At 33.5% G+C, this 24,663-nt stretch overlaps 1 protein-coding gene across 1 annotated transcript; it reads right to left on the reverse strand.

The window, feature by feature from the left end:
- Positions 1-1,445: 1,445 nt before the first annotated feature.
- LOC144251987 (nucleosome assembly protein 1-like 3) lies at positions 1,446-23,773 on the reverse strand. Its single transcript, XM_077794585.1, has 5 exons — positions 23,753-23,773; positions 16,914-17,041; positions 13,005-13,061; positions 2,027-2,979; positions 1,446-1,813 (listed from the first exon to the last, which is right to left on the reverse strand). The coding sequence occupies exons 1-5, from the start codon at positions 23,771-23,773 to the stop codon at positions 1,446-1,448; spliced, it is 1,527 nt and encodes a 508-aa protein (XP_077650711.1).
- Positions 23,774-24,663: the final 890 nt, after the last annotated feature.

A 24,663-nucleotide genomic window follows, 5' to 3' on the forward strand; every position in this document is an offset into this window, starting at 1 on the left:
GTATAATGTTTTATTTCTCCTAAAGTAGCAGCTGTAACTTCTGTTTTCTTGACTGCTATTTTATTTATTTATTTATTATTTTCTACTTACTGAAAGGTGTTTCTGTTTCTACCAAACAAAGTTTATAATGGGTCAATAAAATCTGATCATCACAAAACTTTGTCTATATTTTAAATATGTTGATAAACCTGTTTCTTAAATAATTGATAGGCTCTTTTGGCATATATATATAATGTAAATTTCCTTTATATATTAGCAACTCTTTCAGTTAGAACTGCAATGAAAACTAAACAAAAAATAATTTTATTAGCCATCTATTCTTTTTACTATAATACTATATTGATTATTAGATTATGATATTAATTATTAGAGGGAAAGGTAGAATAACTGGAAATTGATAGTGTTTAACTTTCTTAGCTGCAATTACTGATACTTAATTTTGACAAAAGAAAGCACAATTGGTGACATTATATTTTAAAACATGAATTAAAATTTGATTCTTAAAATCACTGTACCTTCCTATAAATGAAATGTGTTTTTTTTCATATGTGAAATTCAGTATTTTTTTAATAGCATCATACACTTTATTTGACATTTATTTATTTGAGGTTGCAATAAAGGATCATGAAACAAGTATCAAATAATGCAATCATTTTCAGTGAAAGGTAAAGTAAAACATAATACAAAGAAAATGTGATACCTTTAGTATGCAATTACACAATGTGATAAAACGTTTTTTTAAAAAATACTGTCATATTAACACCTTAGTGGTAAACAATAACTTCATTATGATTGATTTATAAACTATTATTCACATAAACAAATCCATATAAATCAAATGTAGTTTTGACAGACATTCTTAAAAGTATACTCATTTTTTTTCAAGCAGTCAAATTTCACAATGCACTGTTCTAGTTAACAATAAGTAGTGTATTTCTATAGCAAATTAATGAAGGCACAGCTAGTGCAAGCAGATTTAAACCCTTAGACTTCCGGGCTGGAAAAAGGAAAAAATAACAATAAAACTCTTGCATTGTTACTTCAGGAACTTTTTTTTCCAAGCAAATATTTTTCTAATAATTCTGACAGTTTTCACAGCTACAATCTAAGAGGAACATGACAAAAGGATTTCACAAAAATCAACATTCTGTAGTACCAAACTAACATGCTTTAAATAACTAACAACAGTTTACATATTTTGAAGAATATTACACTATAACAGGCTCAATAGAATAAACTGATACTTAAGACACTTTATAGAACAATTTTTAAATGGGCTAAGAACATAGGAAAACACAAGACATTTATAAGAGTAATAGTGTTCAGGTTATAGGGCAGGTTTTTATTTATTTCAAGGCTACATAAACCTGCTTCACTTCTGCTTGCTTGAATTTTTAAGATTCTTGAAAATTTTTTTCAGCCAGCTTTTTTATTTTCGGTATTTCCTATTTCCGGTATTTCCTATTTCCGTAATCTCTGCCATCTTGATAGTAGGTATCATTGACTTCTCCTGTATAATAATAGATTGACTTCAGAATGACATTATCATGTAAAATTTGACCAATTTCAAAGTCCTCATCAAGGATAGCATCTTCTCCTGGTTCCTGCTTTCCAGTCTCAGGAATCTCAGGAGGACTAAAGAAATTGAAGAATGATGCATTAGGAACCTCTCTTGGCTGAATTTCAATTTCTCCAGTAGCAGTTGTACGACTATGGGTGGTTGTCACAGTAACATCCTTTCCTCTTCTCCCATCTATCTTGCAGCCTTTGCAATCTTCAATTTCCCATCCCCAAGAGAAGAAGGGATCATTGTTTTTTTTTTAAAGAGAGAGTGAGAGAGGAGAGAGAGAGAGAGAGAGAGAGAGAGAGAGAGAGAGAGAGAATTTTTAATATTTATTTTTTAGTTCTCGGCAGACACAACATCTTTGTTGGTATGTGGTGCTGAGGATCGAACCCGGGCTGCATGCGTGCCAGGCGAGCGCGCTACCGCTTGAGCCACATCCCCAGCCCAAGAAGGGATCATTGTGATCTGGTTTTGACTTTATTATGTATGTCTTCATAAGCAACTCATTTCTGAAGTATGGATTGGGTAGGAAATGGAATTCAAAGGTGTAACTTATAGGCTTGCCAGGTTTTGAGAACTTCAGACTAACATCAGACAAGAATTTCAGAATGGGCTCATCATACTTCTGAATCATAGGCCCAAGCTTGTCAACATTCTTTAAAACGGTCAGCCAGTAGTCAGGAATGCCTTTAGGATCTTCTCTTTTAGGTTTCCCCTTCCGAGCTCTTTTAATACTCACTCTTTCTTTAGGCCTTGTCTCAGGAACTCTTTTATGAGCCTCTCTTACTGCAGACCTTGCCTTTGGCTCTGTTACTTTAGGTTTTTCTTCCTGTTCTGCCTTTGCCTGGAGGGCTTCTTTAGGATCTTCTTTTTCTTCAGGAGTTGCTTCCATACAATCTGTAGAATCTGCTTCTTCACCCTTTATTTCAGGAATTTCTTTAGGAACTTCCTTTTCTTCAGGCTTTACATCAACAATTTCTTTAGGAAGTTCCTTTTCTTCAGCTTTTACCTCAGGACTTTCTTTAGGAACTTCCTTTTCTTCATCCTTTACCTCAGGAATTTCTTTAGGAACTTCATTTTCTTTAACCTTCACCTCAGAGTTTTCTTTAGGCATTTCTTCTTCTTCCTCACCCTCTAAGGGAGGCATTTCACTAGGAGTGTCATCCTGCACCTCCTCATCACTGCTGAACTCCTCATCCTCTGAATTCCACTCACATTCTTCTTCTGTAGGCTCATATTGGATGCTTGGCTGGCGACGGTGAGGGCCCGGGCTGCGGAGGTGGCACTGGCGACCGCTGCGGCAGCTCAGGGCGGGGCGGGACTGCAAGCCGCAAACCGCGGTGCTGTAGTAGCAGCTTCTAAGGCGGCAGCGGCAATGGAGACTTGGGCGAGAGCCACGGTAGTAGGGCCTCTCCCTGTTGCAGCAGAAGCAGACCGAGGCGTGCCGGAGTCCAATGGCGCAGTGTCCAGTATTTTAAGGTAAATGTGACATTAAGTTAACTTGATGTTTCCAGTCTTAATAATATGTATTTGGATTCAAAGAGTCTAGCTTTATTTAAAAACCTGTGATTGAAATTCGGATTTATTTTTTAAATAAGATTTACATTGTCTCTAATGATACAAAATTACATTTTGCTGCTAAAGAAATTATGAAAACAGGTTTTTTTTCTAGTTTAAACAGGTTTTCAAGTTTTTTCACAGATATTGAGAGGTAAGTAAATAAAAAGCCCACATTAAATTCATGATTGCTTTTAGCTGACAATAACCTATAATTATGCAGATGAGGGTATGGACTTACAGATATCCTGGAGCAATCCCATGGTCTTAATGAGCAAATCACTGTGTTATATGAAAAATTATTTATGAGTTAAAGAAAAAAACTGCAGCATGGCAAAACATAGAATGCCTTTTTGACCTAAATACCAAAAGCCAGGAAATAATAAAATTGAAAACACATTGTTATTCCTACTTTGAATTATATTTCTATTTGTTATTTTTGTTTGTTTATTAGTGTCAAATTCACTGTAATAAGGAAAAGCTTATGTGAATATATAACAATCTGGATGCATATCATTTAATGTAATAATAACCCTAAACAAATTATATAGCAGCATTTTTTAATCATAATTTCTTATATTGGTTTTCTTTCATGTTCTCAAGATCAGAAGTAGACAAATAATTTTACTTGAGTCATGAAGTTCTCTTTAACTTGCAAAAAATAATAGAAGATAATGACCAACATTTCATATAAGAAAAAAAATCAGTTGTGTTTAATTTTTCTGATTGAAAGCATACCTTTTAGGGATCACTAATTGTATTATCTTTACTACCAAACTACTTATACTGTTTAGTCATGAAAATCTTGAAAATGATGTCATTTCTCTTTCCTAAGAAGCAAAAGAATCAAAGGAAAAGAATTTCAGAGCATCATCACTAGTAAATGAAAAACCACAATCACTAAGCCTATGACATTCCAGGATTTGAGGGGATCATAGTCACATGGAGAAAAGTAATTAACAAAGAAGAAAATGAAATGGGTACCCTACCAGGTGACAAGTGACATTAGAGACATGTACATTCTTCTCTCAAACACTATAAATAATTGACAACTACTGCAATTATAACTAATTGATCTAAGAAATACTTGAAATATTGCCCCATTTCTCACAAGAATGAGAGCAGGGTATGGGGCCATACTTGCAATTAAAAATATTATTTGGCTCATATGGTTGCATAAATTCAGAATTAGGATCAAAGTAGCAACTAAACAAATGTAAAGACATGAGAAAAGCCAGATTAATAAGTTAGTCTCTAGTACAATTTTTTTGGTACACTGATGGCTAGGAAATGAACTTCTGAAGATTATTCATGCTAATTGATGAGGCCTTCTGCATTTAGAAGATGTTTTAATATTTTAATCCATAATATTTTAACCCAATTTGAGTAATTTAACATATGTGACACTCTACTAACTTTAGCATTGAAAAGAAATTCACGAGCTAAGGCTGTGGCTCAGTGGTAGAGCACTTGCCTGGCATGTGTGAAGCAATGCATTTGATCATCAGCACTACGTAAAAAATAAAGTTTGTTTTTTTTTTAAAGAAATCCATACCTTAATCTTCCAGATTATAATCAAAATTGACAGACTGTTGAGGCAGTTGCAACTTCTAGTTAACCACATCTCACATACCTGCATTATAAGGTTTGGTAATGCATGTCTATAAACTAGACTTTACAAAAAAGAAAAAAATAAAACAACCATCATTTTCCCTACCTCCAAACCCCATGCCAATTATCTTTTTTATTTATACATCTTTGATTTTAATTCAGTAAACAGACATTTGAATTCTTACTTAGAGGGCATGTGAAAAACCAAGGCCTACATCTATTTTGAGACATTATTCTACAATAACTGCTTGGCCAACACCACCCCCACAGCTCACTGCCCATAACTCCACCTTTCCAAAACCTACAGCCTTTCCCACCTGGACCCTATTTCCTACCTCTTACCTTTGTTCCAAAGACTGATAGTCTGTACATGAGAAAATTTAGATCCACACAGAGAATATGAGCAGTTAAGGTGAGTAGGTGTTAGTACGTGAAATACAAGTTTTATGGAGTAAAGGCATAAGAGATGTGATGAACATGTTACAGAATTTAATTTCAATTAGTAGGAAGGCTAAGATAGAAGCAGATTGTTTGGGATGTGAATTTTCCAGAGCAAAGGGAATTTTAAAGAAGATTTTCAGTTTAATTCTAACAGCAAAGGATTTATTCTTATATTCTAAAGTTTTATATTTTGGAGACATGTCAGAGATAAAAGATAAGCAATCTAATCTACATTCTGTGATCTTATTTTATATGGATATAATTTTGAAACTTGAATGTTTTAGTTAAAAGGAATTTAGAGATCTCTTTAGTCCAAGTCTTTTTTTTTTTTTTTCATTTCAAAGGTGGAAAAATTGAGTTGCTAGGTTAAGTAATTGGTTTAATGCTATAATAACCCAAATAGTTTAAGAAAGACCATTGACTTAAAATCAGATTACCATTACCCAAGAAAACTTGAACAGATTCCAAAGGTAACAAAGGAATTCTAATTTTAAAAAATTCTTTAAAAAAAATTTTAGATGGAATTAAGACAATTTCTGAAGGAGCTCTAAGTGGGACTTTAATGAAAAGTCCTTGGAAACCATAAGATTTGATTGAGGTGGCTCCCTGGGGTAGGGTGGTGGGGGAGGTTGCTTATTTTACAGTTTGCCTCTTAAAGCAACCCCAGAGTCTCAATACTTAGAAGAAAATTATATTAATATAGTAAGTAATATCACTATATTAAGCATTAACCACATGAGGAAATTAACTAAACCTATTCCTGTAACAACCACTTAAATTTGATACTATATTTGTTAGTTTACTTTCAGTTTTAAACATCTTTCAAGCTCAAGAATTTCATTCTCAGGCTCACAAATTTAGGTTGAAGACAATGTCACCATAATCACTAGCTGTCACAGAGATATAAGGCCAATACTGATCAAATGAATGGTTCATTCTGTCATCATGACAGCTTTAAAAAGTGACAGCTCTCTTAAGACTGACTACCTACTTTAAAATGAAAAGGCACCAAAAAAAAAATAATTTGCTGGTTTAGGTTTCTTTTTTAAAGTAAAAGACTTACTGTATCAGAAAGGTAGAGTTGTAATTTTGCTTCAAATTGTGGCATGTCATCTATATCTGTTACAGATTTTTTTTTCAAATGTGTATTTTAGACTTACGTTTTTATTGTTGATGTTGTTATAATTTTGATTTTTTTTTTTAATAATTGCAAGCTGGAGACTTACACTTGCCAGGCTACCATTGCACCACTGAGCTCTGCCCCTGCCCCCAGCTGCGTTTTTACTGTCTAAAACCTAAGGCACTGAATGGGCAAAGACCAGCACTTTCCCCTTAACCTTCACAAGATTGCCTCAAGGACTTCCTTCAAGGTCTGTCTATGCAGATCATTTGGGGATTATATTCTGCCCTAAGTCTTGTAGCGAGTCAACTGACTTTCATTCGAAACTGGGTCCAACAAAAAGTTTTGATTGTAAATGAGGGAAAAAAAAACCCAAAAATAAAATGATTATTTTAAATATTTTCTTTTAAATTTAGAAACATTAACTATATTATTAAAAATAAATTTGCAGGGCTAGGGTTGTAGCTCAGTGGTGGAGTGCTTGCCTAATGTGTGAGGTACTGGGTTTGTTCCTCAGCACCACATAAAATTAATAAATAAAATAAAATTGTTATGTCCATCTACAACTAAAAAAATTTTAAAAAATAAATTTGCATTTTATGAGATATAGTTATTTCTCTCTATATAACTATGTTAGATGTTTTACTAAGAGATTACCTTAAACTTAAAAAAAACCCCTGCTTTTGAAACTTATTAAAGACACTTTATGAAGATAATCTTTTTATTAAGAGAAAGAGTAGAAGAAAAACTCTCCACATAAAAGGAAAGAGAAAATAAAGAATATATTTGGATTATTATAGTAAGAACTAATATTTAACAGAATAGCACGCTAATAGGGTGGTCACTCAAAATGTATGGTTTAAGATAAATATATGAGAAAGCCAAGGGGATCCAATTTTATTTTATGGTGTACTACAATAGAGGGCAAAGCTCATTAAACAGATGGCACTCAGGATTTCTCAATGAATTCAGCATCTGTGTGTACATGTTGCATAAATGCCAATTAAAATGTGTCCGAGTAAATTTACATCCCTTGCTGATAGAAAGCAAGCCAATCTTGCTGGCTCAGGATCAAGGTTAAACTTAATCATCTGCTGAACTTGCAGCAAGTTGCTCTCAAATTGTACAGAAATTCCCTGAGAAATAATAAAAACAGAACTCCTATTGATTTGTATTTATTTACATTCATAACTCATTTCTAAAGCCTTGGACCAGGGCTCAAAGGGAAAAAAGTTATTATATGTGTGACTTGGCCAAGTACACTTTTGACCACATTTCTAACAAATACGTCCTTGATTAAAATGCCTGCCTGAATAAATTTTCCTAACCTCCTCCCTGCAACCTCCTAGTTGAGATAATTTTGTTTAAAAATTATGCTTTCAAAATGATCTTGAAAAGGAAAAAGGCATGTAGCAGTAGTATCTCTCACTTATATAGGAAGGGTAAAGCATCTGCCTCAGATTGACAGGCAACCATGAAATTATTAGAAGCAATTCCTCCTAGAGGAACAAAAAAATGGAATGGAATCTTTTTTGCACAATACTCTAGCACCTTCCCCCATACCCAGTTCACTTGTACTTGCATATACTTTTGTTGGGTCACCTCAGATTTGATGTGTGTGTGTGTGTGTGTGTGTATGTGTGTGTGTGTTTGTGTGTATTTAATTTTAAGCTTTCAACCAACCACATTCTACAATGAAGATTTTTACCTTGTTATTAAAATAGGAACTGCATTGCAAAGAACTATTACACAATCATTGAATATCATGTTCTTTTCAAAAGAAGATAATGAAATACTCAAGATAAAATGTTAATTGAAAAAGTACATAAAAATTGGTAGTTTCCAAAACTATGCTGCATAAAACACTAATTATCATAAAATGAACTGATGTTATGTATTTTCTTTAAAAAGTCATTTACGTCTGGAAAATCCTGGATATTTTAGTCCCAATTTGGAGATAAGAACAGTCCTTATTGTATGAAAATATTTCAAGGTCCAATGGCAAAGAAACCCACTTGATTATCTCACCCTAATACTTTGCAAACACAACTGTCCATGCTAACTTTATTTCATTAATTTTTCAAAATAATTTGAGGAACATCATGGACATCTTTCTAAAACAAAATCATTAGTAATATATTTGAGAAAGCCTGGTGTCAAATGTTTCTATTTTTGTAAAGACACATAACATACACAAACACACACACACACACACAGAGAAAGAGAGAGACAGAGAGAGAGAGAGAGAGAAAGAAAGAGAGAGAGAGAGAGAGAGAGAGAGAGAGAGAGAGAGAGAGAGAGAGAATAGCTATTCATAGAGATATATGCATGTATCTACCAAGCAGTGTCAAAAAGAAAAGATCAACTATTAGGAGTAATGAGATTATGAATGATTTAAAGTTTCTCCTTTGCACATTCCTAAGTTTTGACTTGTTTTCTTATAAGTAACTTTATATTGTTTTGTAGAAGGAGAAAATATACATAAATCTAACATACTACCCCATTTGTACTTATAAATTCATGTGATGGATTCTTAATGACTGTACTATAAATAGCTAAAAATCTGCAGTTGACTATGTAGAGAGTTTATGTTGAGGAATGAATCTCTTTTAATCTTTGTAAAAATACAAGAGTTTCTACTATTTTACACACACACTTTACACATTTTGGGAGATGAGGTCATTTGTTTGTTGTAAGGGGGAAACAGCTTTCCATCCTAGGTTTGTTTGATGTTAAATTACAGGGTCTTACCACTGAGCTCCAAGAGAAGCTTCCAAGAGAGCAAGAATCACATATCATATTATATATTATCAAAGTATATCATCATTCTGCCATACAATAACACTCAAGTGAAATTAATAACTACACTTCCTTATTAGCTATTAGGTGAAAGATATATGTCCTCAATGCTAACATTTACTTAAGTGTTTAATGCTATGCTAGGAACTGGGTTAACAATTTGTTATACATTCATCTCATTAATTTTTACCAGATCATCTTAACTTTTATTGGTGAGAAAAAAAAGAAAGAAATACAGAGATACAAAACTGGGAAATAAACCATATCAGTTAAATCTAAAATCAGTGCTCTTACCCATTTAATCAGCATCCACAGAATGGATGTGCTGGTATTCTAGTATGAAATATTCAAATTAAGTTATTTAAAAAAAAGTTTAGAGGATAAGCCTAGTTGAACTTTATTATAGATGTTTATTTATTTTACTTGTATTTATTCAATAGAATGATTAAATTAAACCATTATATAAAAATAATGACAAAATCCATACCATAAACCATTTCAGATTTTACTAAATTTCCAAAAAATGCCTTAAGGGAATATATGTTTTCTCAATAAAAAAATTTTAAAGTTCTTCAAAGATTAATATCCTATAATTTTCCAATTTGGATATGGATGGGAAAGAAAACCAATCCTCCTGATAAGTTTGCTCTGTACTCTGCATTGTCGTGTGCTGGACAATCCCCAACACTAACTCTTTTTCAATATTTTTGTCTTCTTCCTTTTCTTCGGTCATAAAATACTGTATCAGACAAATAGTAGGTGCACAAAATTATTGATTACTGAATAACCGTATTAACCATATATCAGTTTTAGCCCTGAATGGCTTTAATATTATGCCTCATCTCCATCTTGACAACTCCTAAGAGATCAATATCACTAAGTTTCAATGCCTTGTTATTTTCTGAATACTTGGGGTCTGGTAGTGTTTCTTTCACAATAAGGAGATCAACAAATAATTTCTGAGTAAATGAAATCATCTCATATGATAGCCAGAACAATCCTGAGAGGTCTAGTTATTTTCTTAATCATTTTCTAACATAAGAATTTTGCCCAATGAAGAGTAGCTAGTTCATAACAGAGGACTATTACTTTGTTATACCTAGGCAATGTATAACCAGTTTCACTGACCAGTCCTTACCATTCATTTGTCATTTAGTTCAGCTCTAATACTACAGCTGGCCCATAACTGCAACAATTATAATTATCACATAATTTAAGCATTCTCACTGTCCTCAATGTTTCCAGGTGTTATGATCCTGCACATTAGATGCAAATTGAAAACTCCTTCAGATGTTTTATTCTTTATTGCAAAAAAGATACTTGCTAAATTCATTTTAGTAAAAATTAAATAAATCACTTGAAGGTATCAGAGAAGATTTGCTTTGACTTCCATATCTTGGTAAACCATAGCTTTTACAAAACAACCAAAGATATAAGTAATTCAGATTGTGTCCCTTTTTGAACAAATGCATTAAAGCAACAACAGTTATTAATACCAATAGTCTTTAGTGTGACTCATTATTCTACATAAATAAAAACATTCAGAAATGACCTTCTATTCATCTTGCTATGTATGACAGATGTGAAAATATACTTAGTATTTCTGTTTAATAGATTTCTTATCAAATACAAATTGAGACTATATAAATTGAGACTGATAATTTGATAATCCTCTTCAAAGCATATCATAAAATTTAAAATTTACTTATAATTTTAATTACTTAAGAATAGATTTATTCTGTTTTTCTACAGACTCTTACATTGAATGGATATGTTATTTCTGATTTTTGTTTATCATATACTTTAAAGAAATGTATTATGTGCACATATACCTTTATAGAGGATACAAATTTATACCCATCATAAAACAAAGCTGATTAACTGGTAAACAATTTAATGAAATTCTGTCAGCCAGCTTATCTAATAGGAGTTTTTCCACTAAATTACCCAGATGAACACGAACCTTGGACAATTATATTCTACTAGCTCATGTGAGTAATTGCTAGGGTAGAAAATTGCAGCAAGTATAAAGGTACAGATGTTCATTTTCAGATGACCAAACAAAATTGAGGGCATAGCTTTCTCTTCCATACTGAATTCTACTTATGTAAAACATTTTTCTATGCGACATATATTATATGTATTTAATAGGAAATAAGTAAAATAACTAAAATAAAATGAGGCTGATAAGACTTTTAAAACATGCACTAAAGGACTACAGTTATTTACTTTGCAAAAGCACTTCACTCAACACCCAATAATTTAGTCATTCCTCTGTATAAAGAGGCAAAACCATCACCCTCACCCTCACCCTAACGCTAACTACAGGGGAAAAAAAAAAAGGAGTGAAGCCACATGCCTTAAAATATGTGCAAAGATCTTTCACTAACTGGCTGAGAAAAAAAAAATTACAAATTACCCCAGCTTTAAAGCATTCAGAACTTTTTTCTCTAACAAGCTTGCCCTGGTTTCCCTGGTGCTATTTCACAGTATTTCACTACAGTTTAGTCGCCTGGCCCAAGTTCTGCTGCATTGTTCAGGGCAGAATTACTGACTGGGAACCATTTTGGCCTTGAATTACAAGGTTCCCCCTCCCCCAGTTGCCTTAGCTATTGCTTTATTCGGTTTGTGCTAAGATCTGGGGACACATTCTGCCCAGTCAAGTCTCTCACAGTGGTTGAGACCTTAGCATCTGCTTTCACAGGACTGAAGAAGCTGGCAAGGGCAGACTATAGTATTTCTATAAACTTTCCCTTATGCAAACCTTTACCCTTCAGTGCTGCAGTGGAATCAGAATCTTATCATAACAATTGAACAGTATAGTTAGCATGTTATATCTTTATTTTTTATTGTCTCTTACTCCCACTCATCTATGGGTTTTAAGAAAACTTTTGTCTTTAGCACACAGAATAGAGTTAAGGATATGGTAGACATTCAGTAAGTGTCGCTTAATGAATGACTGAATAATCGAACCATGAATCCCCTATCAGACATTCTCCTGTGTGAAGAAATTCTTTGAATCTCCATCAGAAATTGGCCCTTCTTGGCTTTTAATACGATTCTATAAACAACAACCAAACCTTTGGTTATTATTGGGAAAAAATACACTCTCCTGCTGACATACGTATTTTCCTGTGTGAATTAATTTATTTTAAATCCAAGTGCACAAAATCTAGAGGGTACTATGTTTGTAAGAGAAGACACGATGGGGTCTCACTGCCTGGGTTAAGAAACTTCTCTCTGCCACTTACATAGATTATGACTTAGACAAGTTGCTTAGCTTTCTTTTGTACTTGAATTTCCCTATACATATAAGAAAGATCACAAAGTAGCTATTGATGATAAAAACACAATTGGAGAACTGTTGTGAGGATTAAATACATTATTATATGTGATGCACTTAAATCTGTATTCAGTACACTGAATAAAACCAGAATGTTACCTATGTTTACCAATGTAGTCTCATGTTTTGCTTATTAAGTATTAGTGGGTTCTCTTTCTAGCATTGCTACCAATATTATTAATTCCATTAGGAGTTAGGTTTGACTGAACTGGACGCCCAAGGAACTGATATTTTTAGGGTGGACAGTAAAATTGATTTCCTCATTATGCAAAACTGAGTACTAAACTCCTGACATAGGCTAACCAATTAGAATACATATATATTGTAAGAACAGTCACCTTTGGCTGCTAATTAATGTAGCATCAATAATAAGTTAACATAAATAAATTATTTTAATTGATTACACTCACAAACATTAACATCTGAGGAACGGAAGAGAAGGTTCAGAGAAAGTACACAGCAATGTCATTTTGAGGAGAATTTTAAAACAAGAGACAAAGACACTGAAGCAGAAATGAAGAATCATGAAGACATTCTTTGTTTGCTACACAATTTTCCATAGGACATACCTGCAAAAAAAGAAAAAGGCATCTGGTACCACGCTGTTTTTCTTATTACTAGTTGTACTAAAATTAAAAGGTATAATTTACATTAAGATTATTTCTATTTGTTTGTTGTTGAAAGTCACCAGGTAGACACAGACCCCTCATCTATAAAACCCCAAATTGGAAATGCTCTGATATCTGAAACACTTTGAGTGCTGATATGAAACCCCAGTGGGAAATTCCACACCTGACCTCATGTGAGAGGCTGCAATCAAAACAGACACACAGCACATTTTATTCAGCATTCCCAATGAAAACGGACCTTCCCAACCCCCTTCACCTACTCTATGTATTTTCTGCATATGCCCAGATTCCTCCACACAAGCACTGCCACAAATGGTAATAAAACAGACATGGTGGGCTTGATGGCCAATGGTGGGCTTTTTACTGTGTGATTTCTTATTCTCTGCTCTACGGATAAAGATGTTCTTTGTTGTTGCTGTTGTTTAATAGTCCAAATGGGGATTCTGGTGATGCTACCTTCGCTGACTAGTTACCCTGAACACGTTATTTTTTTTTCTATATTAACAACATGTCATTTTTTACTATAAAGTATTAGTGTGTGAATGAGCATAAAACATGTTTGCATTTAGTAGCATACAAATTCAGAGTCAGGGATCTACTGATGCCAAATCATCATAGATTGTCCATATGGGCAGCTGGGATAGCAACACCTTTGCTTTCTGATGATTTAATGTATACAAACTTTTGTTTCATGCAGAAAATTATTTTAAATGTTATACAAAAATACCTTTAGGCTACGTATCTAAGGTGTATTTGAAACACGATGAATTTAATGTTTAGACTTGGACCTCATCACCAAGATATTTCATTACACATGCAAATATTCCAAAAATCTGAAAAAATTAGCTGAAGTTAATATATAAAATCTCCAGAAAGGTGAATTAGTGATTGTGGTTCAAAATAGTTTCCTATGTGCTTCTAATATAAGAAATCACTTTTCTCCCCTGCTGTCTCTCTGTTCTGGGTTGAAATAATTCTTCTAATCCCTTTAAGTGGTTCTTATCCTCAGATGCACACTGAAATCCCCTGGGGATATAGAAAAATTTAGATGTCTGAATCCCATAGAAGACATTCAGAAATAATTGTTCTGGGATGCAGCTCAGTGATTTTAACCTATAGCCGAGGTTAAGAATCACTGTTCTAGACTAACAATATCTACATAGAGCACACATTGCTCCAGGGCTCCAGAAACTAATCCATAAATAAAGGACATTCACAGGAATTTTGTTAATACACATATCTTAGTTTAATACTTAAAATTTTAATAAAATATTATATTTAAAATATACATACTACTACTGTGGCATTAGTATATAGTAGCACAAGTAAAAAAAATGAAAAATTTGTATTAAATAGGAAAATGTTTCTTTCTACTTAGGCATGCAAAAACCAAATAGTCGGGATCTCTGCTGAATGCTCTTATGCTCTGTATGCTCTTATGTACACAAATGTCTAATACCTGATCTTCTCTCACTCAGCCTGCAAATTTTGCTGGGCCAAATAATTATTCCACTCTTGTTCACTTCTGAATGACCAAAAATTAAACAAAACAAAATATTAACTTTATTGACTTCGAATTTCCCAATATATATTTCAAGATGATCATTATACTAAGTAATCTATAAAAATTAAGTAGAAATTCTTAATGCAGCTTGCAGAAACTATGGTTTATCTCCAAGATGTACAAATTAATTTCTCTCCTTTTCATCCATATATTTTATGATGAAATGATGTCCCTTTTATCTGAATATCTAAGTCTCTCTTCATCTATGAGAATACTATTTTTTTTCTTTTTTGCCTGGCAAAAATTCATTTAATTTGCAAAAGATGATTAAAACATGGCTCTTCTTTCAAATATTTCAGGATTTCTCTAAACAGTATGAATTAAATGTCTATCAGAGCATTTATCACATTATACTGCAATTATTATCATACACGTTTATTTGTCCTCAGTAAACATTAAGATCCTCAAAGACTAAAATTGGCTTGTTCATCTTTACATTTTCCCAATATTTTACAGTGAGCTAAATACACAACAGTGAGTTAATGTAATATATTTGCTGGATAATTTCATTTAGTTTTCTCAAAAATATTATTGATTCCATGCTACATGCCAGACACTCATACAGGTACTATGAAAATAAAAATACAAAACTAATTTCTTATTATTTTTAAAAAACGAATGTGTGATTTTTTGTTATAAAGATGATCAACAAAACTAGCCATTATTCAAACCAACAAAAACCAACTCAATCTTTTCTGACCAAGATACCTTCTCTGTACTACACAAATTCTGTTTTCTTTACATTAATATTAATTAATATAGCAATTCTAAATGTCTATAGTTTAATTACATTTGCATAACAGTGATCCTAAGGAAATCCAAGACTCTAAAATGCTGCCTCAATCAAAGATTAAGTTATGTTTATTATACTCTTAGGTTCTACTAAATTTTGTAATGTATTTTATAGTAGTTTTGGTACTGAGTACTGAACACAAAGGCATCTTATCACTGACCTATAATACTAGTCTTTATCTTTTATTTTGAGACAGGGCCTCATCAAGTTGCTCAGGCTGGCCTCAAATTCACAATGCTGCTTCTGCCTCTGCCTTCCAAGTTTCTGGAATTACAGGTGTGTGCCACCATACCCGTCTGCATATTTTAATTTTCTAACTGCAAGAAAATTCCAGACTTATGCAATGACAGTGCCGGAAGAGATAAATTACTCAATTCATAAATGGGTAAACAGATTCATAGGAGTAAAGGTCTTTATAAAGTCCCATAATTAGTTATTAACTGAGCCACTGGTACAAATCATACTTCCAAATACTGATTTTTAGCACTTCTCAAACTATACCAAATTCTCTTGGTAAACTAGGATATCTAATCCTAGACTACATTGTGAATTGTACTTCACTGTCCAAGGAACAGGCTGTCATTATGAATAAAATATTGTTTCTCTTTGTTTACATGTAGTGAAACTTGAGAAATATAAAACATTATTATGGCTCTATGAAATATTAAGTGGTATTGAACTAACATCTTTTTAAGCAACTAAAGAAAATGTGATGGTTAGGGAATGGTACATGATTACAAAAAAGATATTCTGAATAATAGGTCTATAATTCCTTAGATATAATAACTTATGTAAGCATAATAACACATAACACCTATAAAAAATTTTATCTAATTATTAACTTAGAGATAAAATTTGCAGCATAAATTTGTTTAGGCTGAAAGTGAATTCACTGTTAAAACACCCACTTACTATTCAATGCAACAGTTTTCTCATCTGTAAAACAGGGACATTAGTAGTGATTATTATCTTTTATAATTAAATAAGATTACTTATATAAAGCCCAAATGTCATGTCTGGTATATTCTGAAACACTAAAAGTTTTAACCATAACTATTTTTATCAAAAACATAAGAATACATTATAGACAAATGCTTTAGAATACAAAAAGAAGCAATTCAATTTTCGTTTGAAGTCTCTATCTATATGGCCTAAGGAAACATTATTTAGTCTAGATACAGAATACATGATGACCACATACCTATGAATTACTAAATTATAATAACCAAGTATGAAATTCACCTAGAAAAATTTACTAATAAACTTAAAAATAAACTGTGGAGAAAAAAGACATATTCTTCAGGAAACAATGAAGTTCTTATGACACAAGGAATAAATGAATATTTGTATACAGAAAAATACCAATAATTTCTTGTAAAACTTATTTTGCATAGGTAAATTTTGTCTAAATATTAAATTATACTTACGCCTTCCTTCATTTTAGAATAATCTTGGATGCCTTTAGTCATTTGCAGATATCAGGGTTACTTACTCAATAATTCCCAAGGCGTTCTTGTGTGTGGGCTTCATTTTTTCATCTACAGTGTGAATATGTTCATCTGGATAATTGCTAAGTTCTTGTCCCATTAGATACTGCAAAATTACTAATGAAGTACCACCCTGAACAAGTTCACAGGTTATTCAATGGGACTGAAATGCAGCTCACCTTCCACCTGTCATGCTGTGCTCAGGGATGTGACCACCAAAAGAAGAGAGTTTTTTGCAAAAATTGCAAAGGTACAGACTGAGATTATAATACCATATAAAAATGAAGCACACCATAAATATGTTGTGGCAAATTCAATCTTAAATTTCTCATTGTGTTAATCTGGCAAAAATTAAAACTCCTTTAGGTCTTTTTCTTTCATATCTGTACTTATTTTCTCTCATTCTTAAAACAGTGCAGTGGGGATGCTAACTATCAGTAAGGTGTCAGACTGCCTCTCTTTTTAAGGATCCAAGGTAATACCAGTTTACCAATTTCCCCTGCAAAAAGGCTATTACACAACTTTTACTACATCACCGCTCTCGAGACATGGAACTGTGGGTTACTTATTTAATAACTTTTCAAAACAACTGTCTTTGCCTTCTTATTTGTGCTGCTCCTAATATATACCTGCTTGTATATATGTTAATGAGACAAATGTACTCACAAATTCTGCCTATGATTCGATTCCTTCTTACATGAAGATGAATATGTAAATCATTCCTTACATAGTACTATATTTTTTCTTACAATCTGGTTGGAGATTAACCTGATTCCAATTACTCCTACAATTTGCTATTCTTAGTAACCCCACATATGTCCACCTTATATTTCACTGTGTTTATCCTCTGTATACTTGCATTTATTAAGACTTGTTTTGCAAGGTATAATGAATACATAAATGCCCTTGTCAAATCATGGATGCATATTTTATTTAGCTTCCTTCTTAGCTCAGTACAGTTCACCACAGGTCATAGTCAGTGAAGGTTGTTGGTTCTCAACAGGTAAATTTGCTAAGTCAAAAATCAGGACTAATATTTTTAAGTGCTAATAAAAGCACCTCATTTTCATTATGAAACATTTTAACAATGATACATAAACAGCATTAACGTGAAGAGTATTTATTTTTAAAAATATAAATCAGTTGAAATACATAAGAGCACAGGTCCTATAGTCAGTCTTCTGGTTGGAAATTGGTTCCACGATGTACCACCCACTGCTTTTCTCTGCTACCTTTATCCTCTTTAGAAAAGTAAAGTTACTAATATTGTCTATCACACAAATTTTGATGTGCATGTATCTTAGAAAAGTGACTTATTACTAGTGCTCTCTGTGCTACCTATATTATGTAACCAAGTTTAATATGAGCAATAACACCAGAAAAAAATTGTTGAAATAATGTTTCAAAAAACAAATTTCAGTGCTGGATGCAATGACACATGTATGTCATCCCAGTACTTGGGAAGCTAAGGAAGAAAGATTGCAAGTTGGAGGCCAGCCTCAGTGAAACAGGTAGACTCTGTTTCAAAATAAAAAATGAAAAGGCCCGATATGTGGCATCCCTGGGTTTAATTCCCAGTACTGAAAAGCAAACAAAAATAAAACAAACAAGAAAATGAAAAAAAAAAAAAACAAGCTTCACTGAACTTCAGGAATTACTTCTCAATATACCATCAGCCAACTGGTATAGTCACAAATCATGATCACAAATCGTGAGGAAAATGCAAATCAAAACCATAGTGAGCATTACCTTTTTAATAATACTATTATTAAAAAGAATAAAGATGACAAGATTGGTGAGAAAGCACAGAAAAGGGAACTCCTGCACACTATTATTGGTGGGAATATGAGTTAGTCCAGCCATTGGTGGGAAATAGCTGAGGCTCCTCAAAATATTGAAAATAGAATTATCATGTAACCCAACAATTTTGCCATTGGGTATATATTCAAAGGAATTGCAATCAGTATGTTAAAGAAGTATCTGTATTACCATGTCCATTTTCACAATAGCCCCCCAAATAGCCCCCCAAATAGAAACAACCTAAGTATGCATCAACAGATGAATGGATAAAGAAAATTTGGGACATATTCACAAGGGAATGTTATTCAGCCATAAAAAAATGCAATCCTGTCATATGCAACAGCATCAATGGAAATGGAGGTAATCATGTTAAATGAAATAAGCCAGACACAGAGAAGTGCTGCATAATCTCACTTTAGACGTGCAATCTAAAAAGGTTGATCTCACAGAAGCTGAGCGAAAAAATGGTGGTGACCAGAGACCAGAGATAATTGGGATAGGAAAGGAGGGGGAAACCTCTATTAGTGGTTCAAAGTTAATTAGGAGTCAAAAAATCCTCATGTGAGTTGCACAATCGGGTGACTATAGCCAACAATACCGTGCACACTGGGCATTTCAAAAAGCTGTTGAGACAGTATATTGAAAGTTTTCACCATAAATAAATGATAAATGATTGTGGATAAGATATGTTTAACCTGATTTAAATATATATAATTAAATGGTACCCCTGTAAAAGGGATTATTTTTATGTTTTATATGTCAGTTTAAATAAAATTAAAAATCCATTCAGAATAAGAAAGAATTCTTGATATTCTTCTTAAAATCGTCAATAATTTAGGAATTAGTTTGTATTGGGATGAAACTATTCAATTTAATCTTTATGACAGCCTTAGGATCCAAGTATTATCATATTTACCACTTTGCAAATGAGAGATCCTCATCTTAGAGAGGTTAAGCAACTAACCACAGGTCACACAGTTAATAAAGGAACAATTCATGAGTAGAACTAAAGATTTATACTCTCGGGCTGGAGTTCCTGAACTAGTGGTTCGTGAACCTCACTTCATTTCAGAATTCCCTATAGATGGATTTGATAAAATGCAGATTCCTGGATCCCCTCATTTTTTATTAACTTACTCCAGTGAAAGATCTGAGAGTTTGGTTTCTGACAAGTTCCCATGTGATACTGATGTTCCTAAACCAAGAAACCACACTTGATGATCATTGTCCTAAATTATTAAGCATACTGACTTGACTGTTAAGTAAACTATAATAAAATTAATTAGTAATGTGTAGGCATAGAATAGTATTTCATGATTGTTGTAATATAACCACTCACAATGTACTAATGTTTGAGTGATATAAGACTTTAAAAGCAGTCTTTAATAGAGTCAAATCCAAGTACTATTTATTTAGTTGAAGTCAGATTTTTTTTTAACTATCCAATACTGAGTTTTGGAAGGGAGATGATACTGATTTGTAAGAGAATGAGTTCATCCAAGGTACATAATTAACATAACTACTTTCACTCTTGTGGAGTTTATTTTGTGATCTGCTGGTCTACACTGTCGTAATAAAAATACACATTTAAAACAAGCGATCAACTCTGTGTGGTTTTCCTCTAATAGACACTTATATACACTGATCCCAGAACAAAGTTAAAAATTTGAATTCAAAGGTCACTCTTAGGACTAGACTATCCAATATTGCCAAATAAAGTTTCTGACATCAAAATGCTGCTTCCCATTTTGGATCGATTTTACCTCCTTATTTTCTAAGAGGCATTTAGTATATTGATTTCCTCTGAAGACAGCCCTCTCCCTGTTACAATCTGAAATATTTCCAAAGCATCTAAATATTTACCATCTTGGTGGTGTTTCTTTCTTTTTGTTAAAAAGAGGGAAAAAAATGAACCTCAAGTCTTAAAGTATAGGACATTTGGTTTTATAATTGCAAAATATGAAGGTTTCTTTTTCAAACAGGTAAAACAGATACAGATAATAGGCAAAAATGGCTAACATTAAATTCTAAATTTATGTCACAAATTATTTGAGGAATCAGGAAAAAGTTGTGCCTCTAGTACACTAAAATTTTATAATTCCACAAATACATACATGATACTTAGAAAAGATTGCATACTATAAAATTTTAATAATGCCATGACTAGTTATAGTATTTAAGAGGGCAGACAAATGCCTCCACAACTTAAGGGAAAAGAATTATGAATGGGTTCATTTCACTAACCAAATGTGGGCTGGGCCAAATGCTAAGATATAAAAGATCAGTATTGTCATCCAAGATAATAAACCATCTTAGTAAAGTCTGAATAAAGTGCTGAAATCTATTTCTAATAAGTGTTGATTGATCTTGGCAAAGCTAGAGAAAACAACCACACATAACTAAAATTCAACAAGTCATCACTAGTTTTGTGTCTCGAGGAAACATAATGAATAAGAGCAAGACAATCACTTTTAATGATGAAAATAGGAGAAAAAAATGAAGTTAAGATATTGATATTGATAATGGTATTTGTATTTCAAAAGCACTAATTTGGACCTAACTTCAGCTTTTGGCTCAAAGTTCCAAATGAAACTAGGGTACAAGAATGAAACAGTCTTTTAATGAGTAAGAATGAGGACTTTTCCATAATCTCTCAGCACCTTAGAATAAAGAAGTAATAGATTCATTTTCAGTAATGATTTGTGACTGACATTTTGAGCAGCATGGGTTATACTTCACATACCAATAAAAATAAAAAACACCTTTAAAATAGAAACAATGGGTGTCACTTATGGTCTCAAAAATCCTATAATCTAACATTAAACAGAGACATGAGATGGGAGGGAAAGGGAGAGAAAAGGGAAATTGCATGGAAATGAAGGGAGACCCTCATTGCTATACAATATTACATATAAGAGGTTGTGAGGGGAATGGGAAAATTAACAAGGAGAGAAATGAATTACAATAGATGGGGTAGAGAGAGAAGATGGGAAGGGAGGGGAGGGGAGGGGGGATAGTAGGGGATAGGAAAAGTAGCAGAATACAACAATTACTAATTGGGCATTATGTAAAATTGTGGATGTGTAACCGACGTGATTCTGCAATCTGCATTTGGGGTAAAATTGGGAGTTCATAACCCACTTCAATCTAATGTATGAAATATGATATGTCATGAGCTTTGTAATGTTGTGAACAACCAATAAAAAAAAGAAAAAAAAATCCTATAATCTTTTGTTTTTACTACATACTTTGGTAAATTTTAAAAGATCTGCCCTTTGTCTTACATATATTCCATTTTTCATACACTTTTGTCTTAAATGAAATCTGATTAACCTGAGAAAATGCTGGGAGGCTCTTGCCATCTCAGTTTTCCAGTGCTAGGAAGAAAGGCTAACATGCCCTTCTTGAGCTCTCTAGACTTTTAGTTCATGGATCATACACTCTTGAGGGGGAAAAAAAATCCCCACTCCTGAAAACAAGCTCAAGTCGTTCATACATAGAGCTGGCTATCGCATCTCATCACTTCCAGCCAGCACCACTAGGGATCAGGATTTAGACAATTCAATCCCATACATCCCCTCTATATCCTTCCAAATTTTAGGAACATCGGGGGAACATCTAGGAACGTCTAGTTCAATATCTATACTGAGGTCTCATACAAAAATCCTACTTTAAAAAAAAATCTTTGTAACAAATTTAATTTGCACTCCACTGTAGCCCTATCCACATGCCAGGAACCTCGACAAAAACCAGAGGCTGTTTGAACTCCAAAAGATAAAACTCTAAATAAATCTCTTATACCTCTGATAGCCTATTTTTCTAGTTTGCTTCTTCTTACTATATCTAGTATCAGGACACTAAAATTTGCTAAAACTTTCAGATTGTAGATTGTAGATCTGTCCCAGCCTCACTTTTTTTTTTTAAATAATTCCCCTCCTAGACTTACAGCTTCTCATATGCAGCTTGGAATTTTAGATCCATTGCTTTAAATATTTGTATTGGTAAAGACTCTCAGCAGCAGATTGCCAACATTCTCTACTCCATTAGATTATCATCAACAACCACCACCACCAAAGGAATTAACTCAACAGCAAAGAACGACAAGTTTTAAGATAAGGAAGCTTCAGAAATTGTCCCTTCTCCAGGGCAGCAATGTTCTTCAAGGCCCCTGTTTCTTTCCATTCTCCAGTATTCACCCTTTATGTTTGCTTCCTCTTCACGGTTGAAAGATGGTGACTATAATTCTAAGTCTCACGTATAGTAAAAAATACCGAGGGATAGAGTGAGGAGGGAAATGCCATCCCAGACATTTGAAGTATCCATCATCAGACTTCATGGACAAGAAAGTGTTCATACATAATTTCAAAAACAAGTACTGTAAAGGAAGTGGGCTAACATAGAGATTTACCCTGGTGGTAGTAAGAGGTTCATGCTTCCCTAAGTCTTGCAGAAGAGAAACAGGCAGACCAGACCAAACACTTTTAATTGAAAGAATGGGAAGGAGAGTGGCTGGTAGACTGCACACAGGAAGGATTTGCTCCTTTATTTCCCTGTCAATATTCATTTCTCTGTTGCTATTCTCATTCCTACAATGCTTCACACGAACCCATTGTGGGGTTAGGTAAGTATCAGTAGAATTATGATCCTACTCTCTCCTGTAGATTAATAGAGAGACTCAAGCCAATTGGCTTAATTATCTAATAAAAAGAGCAGCATGGCATATTAGAAATAGTACTTTATTTCAAATAAACTTAAACCACAGAATCTCACTCTCATAGTTAAAGCTCTGACAGTGACACTTCTGTCACCTGGGAAAGCCATCAACTTTGGAAACCAATATGCACAGGTGAATGTATCCTGAATCAAATGAAGTTGAAGCTTCAAGGCCCTTCAAAATTTGCTGCTTATGCATTCTGACATTGTATTAATTTGCTCTAAAAAAAAAGACTTGAAATTTTTATGAACTTCAGACCCTAAAATCTGCATCTGCCTCTGTTAATATATCAGCTTTTTTTATCTGTACTCTATCAAGCACGTCACTTACCTTTCTATCCACCTCTTTCATTGTGTTAAAAATTGTCCTACCTTTCTTGCAAAACCGTGATGAGGATCAGAAATACATACAAAAAACTGCTATGTAGAAATGTTCTGTGTAATTATTATAATCATCGATATACAGTGTTCTCTTGTGGCTGCTATTTTCCAGCAAGACGCTACTATTGCATCTGTTCCTGCCAGTTTGTCTCCAGGATATGACAAGAGCTAAGCTCTAAATGAGCTGAGCAGTCCCTGATTGCTGTCCAGAGTACCCCTTCAGCTGCAGGTGTTTTCCAGTTATCTGCTGTGATGTTACATTGCTCCAGGCTGTGCTACAGGGGACCCTCTTAGGGTTTCATCTGTCTGCCATGTGCTCCACTCCCTTCCAGCCCTGGGGAGTTGACTTTCATGTAGGATGATTTTTACTTCTCAGGATTGCATGAATCCTGAGACCTCACTGTAGAAAGCATGCCCTACTATCTGGTGTGAAATGTGGTACTAAGAAATGCTGATAGAATTTGTCTCATAATTGAATGTGGTGATGGTAGGTGTCATTTCCATAAACAAGACTAGACAGCACAATGGCTTCGTTGACTTTAATTTTGGTCTGGAATGTGTTTCTTTGTTTTCATCATCCTGTCATTCTTGCAAATGTTATGAGTTTTAAAATATGATTTATCACTTTACCTACTAATATGCCATTATTAGCTAGCAAGCTGCTGAAGTAGCAGAATTTGATAATAAGCAATTTCACAAGTAATTATGCAGTCATGAGGTTGAGTGTATCCAAGTGCTGCAAAGGTTGGGTGGACAATAACAAGTAGAAAAGTACAGGGTGCAGGGATGAGCAGCCTGTGTCACAAAGAGAAAGGAATATTCCTGTACGGGCCACCCCATACCACTGAAGAGAACATTTAA

The sequence above is a fragment of the Urocitellus parryii genome, unplaced genomic scaffold, assembly GCF_045843805.1.
Source record: "Urocitellus parryii isolate mUroPar1 unplaced genomic scaffold, mUroPar1.hap1 Scaffold_35, whole genome shotgun sequence".
NCBI lineage: Eukaryota > Metazoa > Chordata > Mammalia > Rodentia > Sciuridae > Urocitellus > Urocitellus parryii.